Source organism: Pinus tabuliformis, chromosome 3_1 (genome assembly GCF_031772625.1).
Source record: "Pinus tabuliformis cultivar Carrire ecotype Pingquan chromosome 3_1, CPIR1, whole genome shotgun sequence".
Classification (NCBI taxonomy): domain Eukaryota; kingdom Viridiplantae; phylum Streptophyta; class Pinopsida; order Pinales; family Pinaceae; genus Pinus; species Pinus tabuliformis.
This window is the reverse complement of record NC_142301.1, coordinates 485,086,908-485,098,171: the sequence shown is the minus strand read 5'-3', so window position 1 is coordinate 485,098,171 and position 11,264 is coordinate 485,086,908. Positions and strand designations below refer to the sequence as shown.

At 38.0% G+C, this 11,264-nt stretch overlaps 1 protein-coding gene across 4 annotated transcripts in view; it reads right to left on the bottom strand.

Moving 5' to 3' along the window:
* Positions 1-796: 796 nt before the first annotated feature.
* LOC149187912 (putative E3 ubiquitin-protein ligase RING1a) overlaps positions 797-11,264 on the bottom strand; it is a 155,012-nt gene continuing 144,544 nt past the window's right edge. For all 4 annotated transcript variants that reach the window (XM_089411496.1, XM_089411493.1, XM_089411495.1 and 1 more), the window contains exons 5-11: positions 3,464-3,545; positions 3,026-3,146; positions 2,778-2,819; positions 2,028-2,621; positions 1,695-1,805; positions 1,359-1,592; positions 797-1,233 (exon numbers count right to left, since the gene is read on the bottom strand). In XM_089411496.1, coding sequence (XP_089267622.1) covers positions 1,177-1,233; positions 1,359-1,592; positions 1,695-1,805; positions 2,028-2,621; positions 2,778-2,819; positions 3,026-3,146; positions 3,464-3,545 — 1,241 coding nt within the window. In that variant the 3' untranslated portion in view covers positions 797-1,176. The remainder of the gene's footprint in view (positions 1,234-1,358; positions 1,593-1,694; positions 1,806-2,027; positions 2,622-2,777; positions 2,820-3,025; positions 3,147-3,463; positions 3,546-11,264) is intronic.

The following is an 11,264-nucleotide window of genomic DNA, read 5'->3' as shown; positions in this document are numbered from 1 at the left end:
ATATGCAGGTCAGACTTATGATAGTTTACTGGGCAGATTCATTTAACATGTCATATGGCATGAAATGCAAATCATACCGGCTTAGACAAGATTTTTTTTTTTTTGTTTTGTTTCTAGCACAAAGACCAACTCGCACCCAAAAAAGAGAATGTTAGGAGTGGGATTCGACTGTAAATATCGGAATTTTGGATCGTTCCCCCGAGTTTCATCGGGGATGCTGTCCCATATCTGGTATGTGGGATGCATCCACAAGTACACATCCCCTGGCAACACAGGTATTTCAGTATTTCTTCTTATACTTTGCTTGTAGGTTCCTAAGGTACGCCCTTGGAATATGTGCTTGTTCCATTTGACTCTTGAAGAAGATGAGGAAGCTGATGCTTGAATGCGTAGATGAGGGCTGCTTCTTATATAGATCTTGCAAGCTGTTTGGACTCTGGAGGTCTACACCAGTCTTTTGAAGTTCTATGGACGGGTGCAAGGATGATTAAACAATGGAGCTCAACTTGTATGTTCAAAGGTTCCTAGACAATAATATGGCATCCTTGACCCATTTGATGGACATTTATGTGTTCTTGAAGTGGCAACTCTACCGAATATCTACGTTCAAGTTGCATTCATAGAAGACAGTGGCCAGGGCAGCAGATAGGGATGTCGCAGTAGCAAGCAATCTGTGGAGCACCATTACAGAGATCCGTAACGGTAGTTCATTGCTTGTGACAGTCAGTCAGTTCTCATCTCTGATGCATTCTTTGAGACACAAATGCTGTACTGTTTAAAAATCAAATGTCCAGCCTTAATGTCTTGAATCCTTCACTAATTGATGATTAACTTTAATGCTTTTCTTTAAAAAAAGAATAGGAAAGTGCTTAATATTTCTGTCAAATGATCATTTACTAAATGTAGTGTTTGGACACTATGCTTTTTGGTGGTTCTGTTGGCTATAACATTTTTTTCCATTGACTTGAGCTGCATCTGGATTTTGTACATATGTTACCTCACATGTGACTACTAAAAACAGCTTTCACTAGAAATCATTCTCAGGAAAGCTTGCAATACAAAGGGAATTCCACCAAAGCGCAACCAATGAAGAGTTGAACTCATAGCATGGCCAATTCTATACATCAAAATAGATTGAATAAAAAATGGTAATCTCCCAGTGGAATTAAACCCACCCTAATTTGACTCTTCTTTGCATTTCCTGGGCCAGTCTTTGCAGCGATACATCAAGACCTATAAATTCATGATCAAATAGGTAAGTACGGATTAAAACTGTATCCACAGAACATCAAAAACTGAACAAGGTAAACCATAGTCAATCAAAAACAATAGGTTAAGGTTCTCATAAATTATAATACCAGGTTACCCCGACATTCTGTGCAAGCAGCAAAGATTTCTGCCAATGTTGCCTCTTGATTCAGGACCTCGGCAAGTTTTTCACTATCGGATACACCAAGCACAGCTTTTCCTTTTCCTAATTTGCCCGGGTGTTGAAGAATTTTACCATTTTGACCCAAGCTTGCTGAATTATTTTGCTTCTCAACTATGAGTTCTAAATCTTCAGGGGGCACAGAGCAGAAGCGAGAAAGGAACTGGAGCAACATGTGAGCTATTCAAATCAGTATATTAAAACATTATATATATAAAGATGCCTAATTTTGAAGAATACAAAGCCATATTCGATTGTGTTATACTTTACAGATGTGCTCCACAGTTAGAGTTGGTCGACAGCAAAGGTGTGGCCTCCTCAGACTGGGAATCTTTTCCTCATTCTCAAATGGTAGCAATGTGAAGTGTATGTCATACTGTGAAAATCAAATGGCAATAGTTGGATTAGACTTCATTCTCCATTTGAAGCAATTTTCGAACTGTCACATTGAACTTAAAAAAAGTACATTATCCAAGGGGTGTACAGATTCTCTGTCTCTTGAGATCAAGAAAGCTAATTCATGCTTACATGAAGAGGAATAAATACTATGCCCATTCATTGAATGTTACAGTAAATTTTACTATGAAATTGCTTGTACCTCGGTCTCCATTTCCTGATGAGCTTTAGACAAAAGATAATCGGCCATCTTAGCTACATATGCACAGCGGTTATTCTTAGCGTGAGTCCTAACACTTGCATATTTCATATGGCTTCTTGCACCACCCTTGCCCCAAGCCAGACCTTCAGCATTTCTGGCATTTCCAGGAGAAGCATCAGGACTTTCTCTGTTAACTTCTGCTTGGCTATCAGTTGATTGGCTATTTTCACCAGCTTCTTCATCATTGATTTCATCTGGTTCTTCTCCATTGCCAACATCCATGTCAGCTGAGGTTTCAGGTAAGGAGCTTCCTGCTCTCCTTTTACGCCGTGTCCACCTGCGTGGCTGAGGTTCTTCATCATCAGAAAAAGATTGTTTCAGGTCTTCACCTTCATCACCATCGGTAGCTGAGCTTCTCCTAGGGCGTTTGCTTCTATTTTTCACTCTGTTGTTGACCCTACTCTGACCCTGGACACCACAAAATTTACCATGTGCTTTTCTGACAAAAGCTGCTGCAGTGGCCTTTGCAGTCCTCCGCCGTCGCGTCATAGCTTCTGACTGTCGCCGAAATGTATCAGCAATACTAGCTTGGATCTGTCAGAGCAGTTTCTTAACAACATGAAAAGCCATAGAATGGATGATTTCAAAATCAGTAGAAAATACTTCCTTCAGTTACCAAGACCCATTTTTGATAACATGCACAATATCAATTCAGATAGACAAGCAACAGTCATCCAGATCATACTCTACCTGTCTGTTTCTATCCTCCTCTTCTTCATGCAAAGCCATCTCCTAAGACAAGGGAAAGAAAAAAGTTATGGAAACTACCCATCCTCAAAAGCACAAAAGCCCTTCACAAGAGAGAATAAACATGCAGGAATTGATTCTCTTCCAGCTCATAGTCCAAAAGCAGCTACACAACTACCAGTAATACGAAAAACCAGAGAAATGAAAATAATAGTATAGGTAGTCAAACACACAACAATAGATGAGTTTACCTCTGCTTCATACTTATCCAAATCAGGATAGATTGCTGCAATCAATGCATCATAATTTGGATCATCACGCAATGATCGCCGGCTGGCACAATGGGTACGGCATGCTGGGCACTCATTGTTCCTGTGGTCAAAAAATAAAGCCCATCATTTTACAGTAGGCCAAAGCCAACAAATGTGGAAAATATATTACTTTTGTACTAATTTGCAATGCTTTGTAGTTTTGAGATTTCTTTTTTTTTTTGGTCCTATGGGTACAGTAAATTGGCATTCAACTTCCCAAGTGCAATCTTGAGTTACAATAAAAAAAGAATATAAAATCTTAAGCCATGTTTACTGCTTTATTAGTAATTTGGCATTTACCAGGCAAAAGAAACATTTAAGAATCAAATTTCAACAATGCACTCAGAAACAAGTGGAAATCCTTGTCTATGATCATACCCCAGACGCATTGACTTGTCAATACAATCCCTGCAAAAGCGATGTAGGCATTCCATAACTGTCCTTGTCTTCCGGATGATGCCTGCCATAGAAAACAATATTCAGTTCCTTACCTCAATTTCCACTGGTACTATCGCAGGAACAGCTTACACCAGAAAAAAAACAATTATTGTAATGATCATTGTCTCAAAAAATTTATCAGCAGTAGCCTGTATGTCTTCTATAATATGTTAGTTTTAGATGGTGATTGTCGTATATCATTTATTCATTTAATTGGATTATGTAAATTGAGTACATGCAATAATATTTGTATCCTCGTGGTTTTGTTCACGGACGCCATATTTTGACAGTTTTGTTATCTACTAGCTAAAATAACACTGTAATTTGCTGAATTACGAAAAATGGAAAATAGTAAGTTTGTTAAAAACTATTCCAAATTACACAAAATTTAATAAGCTTGGAAAACCTTTGTAAATGAAAACCATATTTTTGTTATTATATCACTACATGGTTGCCTTATTATAGCTTTGTTACCACTCAAATTTTATGTTAGAATGATGAAAGCTCCAACTCACACCATAAAATCCAAGTGGAACCTTGATAGGTTGCCCACTGTCGACTCAGCGACCTACCTTTGCCTCTTTAGGCCAGCTCTCCTTCGGCTCTAGGGGGCTTCCTTGAAGAATCTCTAGGGAATAGGCAATAAGGAACAGGGGATATCACAAGTAACCCTAGTGATCGAGTCGGGTTTAAGAGAAGAAGGAAATACTAGCAATGGAGAGAAGTGAATCAGTGTAAAATATTCAAGGGCGATGGAGTCAAGGGACTATTAATGACGATAGAATATCAAGAGCAGTGACCCTCCTTAGGTCAGTTACTCGGAATAATGGATCAAGGGAAAGACTAGTACATGAGGATGGATAATCTCTCAGCTAATTGGGGCAAATTGTAAAGCCAAAAACCCACTAGAGAGGATTCCTCAATAGGATTTCCCTCAGTCCCAATGATCGACTATAATATGAAACAAACCAAGCATTTACTAAGGGAACCCCCTTAAGGGTCTACCTAGCAAAGAGGCTCAATGATTACTTCACATTGATAAAGGACAAGATGAAGTCTAGCGACTTGATCTCTCCTTCCACGTGTCTCATTGTTCCTTGGTGGATCAATCACACTAAGCCTTGTCATAATCTTGAATCCCTTACAAATTCAAACTCTCTAAAATATTGCAGATGAAACCAAGAAAGAAAAACCTTCTATATCAAAACATACATCACATAATAACATGAAACCCCAATAAGCAGCAAGAAATATTTTCATCAAGCTGTAGGGAGAGGAATACTTCCACTATCCAACCATGATGACAAATGAGAAAATCCCCTTGTATAGAGGAGGTAAGAAGCTTCCATTACAATAAAATAACATTATCATGGAGATTTCCTTGGAGCTGGCATAAAAGGCTAACTAACTTCTACAATTAATTAACAAAACACATCATTAAAAGTGGTCAAGTCACATGTACAATGAGAAATTAATAAATGCTCCATAAAATGTGGTTGATCCTCCTGAATCAAAAGTCTTTAATTCATGGTCCAATGTCCTCCTAGATCCGGGCTAAACTAATTTTTAAACTGTCCAACGTCCCTTTCAAAAGAAAAGCCCACCAATAGAAGAAAAGGTTCAACCTTTGTGATATTACGAAAACCAAGCCCATAAAGAAACCAAGAAGAATTGAAAGAGTTCTTTGTATTGAGTGAATAGTGAAAAAGTGAAAGCTTTCTTATATAGGATACAATGGAGTCGAGTCAATCTATAATATGAATGTGGGATAGACCAAAATACACACTAAAGTGAATTAAAGCACAAAATAAACTGATGTCCAATTGACTTTATTAATGCCCAAGTTTAGTACCTAGTTGACCATTATTAAACTAATATTTACTTTAATACCCTTCTTTAATGGTCAATATCCTAACTACACCAAGCTTGTCTCGAAATTTTACATATCTTTCAAGACCCAAAACCTTGTTGAAAATGTATGCAGTTTGATCCTCCGTAGGATAGTACTGCAGCTTGATAGATCCATCTTCTACAAGTTGTCTAATGAAGTGACAATGTACATCAACATGTTTGGTATGCTCATGGAAGACTGGATTCTTGGCAAGTTTCATCACCCCTTGGTTGTCACATAGTAGGGGTGTTGGTTCTATTTGCTACATCTACATATCTGAAAGCATCCTCCCAAGCCAAATTGCCTTGCATGCTCCTTTCACTACTACTCAATATTTTGTTTCTGTTGGATGTTGCTTCTTGCTAGTCCATGTGACTTCAACCATGCCAAGGTTGAAAACATATTCAGAAGTGGATTTCTTGTCATCAATAGAACCTAGCCAATCTGAATTCGTATACCACACAAAATAGGGTCTTTGCTTTTGCTATACAGAATGCCAAAGTCAAGTGCCCCTTTCATGTATCTCAGCACCCGCTTCGTTGTTGTCTAGTGCTCTACCTTTGGCATTATCATGAATTTGGAAATGAAGTTCACAATGAAACTCAAATTAGGTCTAGTGGCTTTAAGATATATCAAGCTACCCACTAGGTTCCTGTATACTGACATATGTTAGCCTCTCTAACAAAACAATAATAAATCCAAAATAAATAAATAAATTAAATATTCTAAGTTAGGAATTTGTGCCTAACTCTTGGGTTGTTCCTCTAAGATAGGAGTTAGTTTAGGTAACTCCTATATTGGTGTGTATCTGGTGAAAAATTATCTCAACCAAAAGTGTCTAAGATAGCATGCACTATCTTAGAACACTGTCTCTCATCTATTTATTTGTAACACTATATTCAATTTTTTTAATAAAAATATGAGAGAGAATACCTGAGGAAGCCATGAGGCTGAAACCTTTTCTACCAATATTTTGTGTCTGGTTTATTATGTGTTGTTTATATATTTGTCTGAGTTAATTTCATTTTCAATATGTGGTATCAGAGCAAAGTTCATGATTGTTGGGATCATGTGACAAAGCTTGAGTGTTAAAAATTCTGCGTGCAACGGAGGAGAACCTGGCGAGGAATTGATGGCTTGATTGGAGCAAGGTTCATCCATGTTTTTTGATAGTGGATGTTGTGTGAATCACATAAGGATTTTGTGAACATAACCGTTGTGCGTTTTGTAGTAGATCGGGATCGCAGTGTGGCGAATCAATTCGCTTGCAAGTTAGAGACATTCAATGGTGCTACGTTCGTGCTGTTGGAAATTGTCAGCGTGATATTTGGCAAAGAGAAAGGACCTACTGTCAATACAACCCTTGCCCCTACACTTCTCAGGTTTGAAACTTCTTTTTGAATAATTAATTCCTCTGAAAATTGCAATTCTTATTGGCTTTTGGGGACGGATGTCCGCTCTAAATGTATGATTTGAGGTGGTTGTTCTGACGGTGACCAATCAGAGCTCTTCAAAGAATGAAATAGAACAATCTATCAGCGGAAAATTTTGAGTGAGCGCTGGAAATTATGTTTGAAATTCCCCAGAGAGGAGCGTGGAATTTTTTATATTGTGTTCATTGATGTCTTTCGGAAACGTGGTTGATTGGATGAGCATATGATTCTGTTGAATCATAAGCTCCAAATGATTCAACAATAAACTGCATTCACATACAAATTCACCAAAACTGAGCCGCATAGTCAAATGAATGTTTCAGGTTTTTTATTAAGAACAATTGTCAAGTATTATAATATTATTTGCAGAGAATACACCTGGGTTTTAACACCAGAAGATAGAGCTTGATTGTGCTAATCTGGAAATGCTATTGAAAACCAAATATACCACTACAGCATGAAATCTTATTCAGATTATGTGTATTGGATTGATTTTATCGACGCCCATATGGAGGCCTCCTGCGCTGCACCAACAATCGCCCTTCACATCAATCAGTCTGTCCCACATGAAAAATTCTCCGTTGGTTGTTTCTGATCAAAATAGAAGAGATCCAATTGAAGTGCTGGAGTGTTTCACTGAATAGCGCAGGTGGCAGCGCTGAAGTAGTGGGACGAGTGGTGCAACGATGCCAGAATTTACAGATCTCGATCAAGAGACGACTGGAAAATAAAGAATTTGCTTCTGATTCCAATGTCAAATCGCCACCACTGAATTTTTCTGGCAACGAGATTCGAAGGCTGGCAGACTGTTGTGCAATAAATTTCACTACCCATATTTAAATTCCACATTGAATTTCGTTCCTTGTATGTGATATATAGCTTTGCGCATTTGATTGAAAATGAAAGCAAAGACTGGATGGATCTGCTAGAGACCAAGGCTACAGATTCTGGTTTCTTGTGATTGAAGGTGAAAATCATGACAGCATGAATATTTCAGTGGAATGATCCCTGCGTGGCTCTTCACATTGCTGCGCTGAAGGAGTTTCTGCCACATGAACATCAAGAAGAAATTGGAGTGAAAGGTGTGATTTTCCCATTGATATTAACTATTCCAACCAAAAATCATTGATTCGAATCCGCAAGGCTCTACTTTGTTCAGAGGTAAGTTTGAGCTTATGTTGTGCCTGCAAGTGTTTTCTTTGCACATGCAAATAATTTTCCATATGCGTTTTCCACTCATTCTTTTTAAGAATAAGGCTCACGTGGATAATTTCAAGAAAGTGAAAAAGTAACTTCATAAAATGAGTCATGTGGATTTTTATGAAAGGTATATGGTTGTCTTCACATGCATAACTTTTTTTGGAATATTTTATTATTCCATTATAATAGAACGAACCGTATGGTGCATGTTTGAACACAAAGTTTGAAGTGATGTTTTCACTTTTTTATAAAGTGATATTGAAGTAAAGTTTTTGGAGGAATAAGAGTGGTTTGTGATAATGAGAGCATGTTTTAATATTTTGGAGTGATAAAGTTTTTTTTTGAAGTAAGAAGTGATTTTGTATTTGGAGTGATAAGGGAAAGTTGTTGTAATTCAAAGTATTGTTTTACTTTGAGAGGGATCGTGTCACTATCCATTCAGATTTTGAAGGTGAGTTGTTTCAAAGGGTTGTCAGCTTGGCATTATCATTGCTTCAGATGTACTCAGTGATTAATAAAGATATCATTTTTTTGGTGTTGATGTGTCCTAGATCCACCCGAAATTGAATAAGGGGATCTAAGGTACACTATGTGTGTTTGATGGCGCATGTGTTTTATGGCTTCATGTTTTTGCTTTTTGATTTGTGTCTAGTTTTGACACATAAATGATCTCATTTAACACACATAAAGTTCAATGCAAGCAAGCACAACACTTGTCACAAAATAACTACAAGGAAGGATAATTAAGCTCAACACATGCATTTGCGTCACTACAACAAATAATCAAAGTTTTCAACATCGGCATCCTACCTCAACAAACAAAATCACTCAATACAATCAAGTTCATGAATATGCAAACTCCAACATTTCAAAGCAAAGTCTACATCAACATTATTGAACTTGTAATAAAACTCAAATTACATTGAATTGTAAGGGTGCATTCTCGGTTGAGACCGACATCCAAGTCTTGAATTGAGTCAAAGTGAATTCCTTGTTTTATGTGAGTCATTAAAATCATTAAGCATTTTTTGGGTGCATTTTCGACAGTGTTTGACACCCTTCCTTTAAGCAGAATCACGTGAATGCACAAATTTTAACTCTAAAGCAAACAAGCAACAAGTTCACATCTCCTGCAAGCGAGCGTGAGTATTCATTCAAGCAATTTGCATCAAAATAGTACAAAGTTCAGACCTTCAAGCGAGCCAGAGTGAAGTTCATTACAACAACCATCAAAGCAACCAAGCAAGTTCCACTCTAACACCAATCAAGCAAGTTGAGATCGACATCAAGCGAGCATGGCTATTCATTCAAGTGAGCATGAAGTCATCAAGTAAGGCAAGTGAGCGTTCACACAAACGCGATCGTCATCAAGCGAGCGTGAATTCCAGAGTCTAAGTAAGAAAGTTCTACAACTCTAGCAAGTGTTCCCAGCAAGTGCAATAAGCAACAAATCAAGCGAGCGTGCCATTCAAGTCCCATAGCAAGCGAGCCTGTCATTCAAGTAACAAAATCAAGTGAAACAGTTCAAAGCACGACATCTACGACAAGAGAGCCTGACTTCAAGTGAGCAAGTTCAGATGGCGCAACATATTCAGTGGTTAAACATTCTTCACAGTTTGATCATCTCCAGTGATGAAGACATGGTGCACATCAGCAAAGAAACTCTTGCTGATCTTTCACGGCATCTACAACAAACACATGAAACCATTGAGTTTCTTCAACTAGAGTCGCAACTACAAAGAGATGAGTTGCAACAAAAGAGTGCTTCTTCCAAGTCATTCAACCATACAGATGAAGATAAAGATGTTGATTCCAAATCACATCTAAACAACTTCAAGTGTTGAAGTTGTTCATGATCAAATTCAAATTTCTTCCAAACCCATCATCAAGCCTTGGGAAGAGATTCAAAATAACAAGAATCGACGAGGCTTAGGATATGTCACTAATGACACCAACTTACATATCCCAGATTATTCCAAGCCAATTAAGTTTGTGAGTGCAGGATTTCTTAAACAACTCACCTCAGTAGGTTCTGAGAAAATTGTAGACAAACAGAATTGCACGCAACCTGAAGTTAATGTCCAACCGAAATGTTCTCATTGTCAAAGAACGGGTCATATGGAAGATCAATGTTTTGATCTCCATCCGTGTTGCCATTGTGGCAAGCCCAATCATTCCTCAGAAAAATGTAGAAACCAACAAAAATCAGCCAGATTGAAGATACATTATGAATGGATCGATCCTTGGGAATGGTCATCCACAGTCAAAAGATTGTCTCAGTTCTACAACCGACTACAATCACACATAGTGCAGCCAGCAGTGAACAGATGATGGTACTCTCATGCAGTTGAACGAGGGAGTACAATAGTGAAACTCTCCCACACTTGAAGGGGGGAAGTTCAAATATATTTTGGAGAAGATTGTCTCTCCTTTCAGGTGACAAAGGGGGGAAAATGTCAATGAAATTGACAATTGGTTGTCAGACTGAAAGTCTCGACAACATCAGTGAAGCAGCCAATGGGCATCTTCATCAGCCAATGGGCATTTGTCATCAGCAGTGAGCATCAGCGAATTCGCCAGTGGGCGATCGACAGCCAAAGCAACAGTGAGCAACTTTCATCATAGCAAAAGCAACATTGAGTTGTTTTTCGACATCTTCAGCCAGTGGGCGATCATCATCAGCAAATACGCCAGTGGGCGTTCATCAAATTGTGTCAGTGGACACTGGATGCTGTTTTCAAACAAAGGATAGTTGGATCCTTTTGCGGCTTGGCACGTGATGGAGTTGTCAAGCAACATTCAGAGATGAATCAGGCATGCAGCTGATTCATGTTCTCTTCAGATTTGAGTTTTTTCCAGCATCCAGTTTTGGCGGTTTTTTCAGGCAATATTTTGAGGATCAACATGAGAACTTGGAAGATGGTTCCTCGTTCTTATTTTGGATTTATCATTGAGGGGGGGAATGTTAGCCTCTCTCACAAAACAATAATAAATCCAAAATAAATAAATAAATTAAATATTCTAAGTTAGGAATTTGTGCCTAACTCTTGGGTTGTTCCTCTAAGATAGGAGTTAGTTTAGGTAACTCCTATATTGGTGTGTATCTGGTGAGAAATTATCTCAACCAAAAGTGTCTAAGATAGCATGCACTATCTTGAGAACACTGTCTCTCATCTATTTATTTGTAACACTATATTCAATTTTTTTAATAAAAATA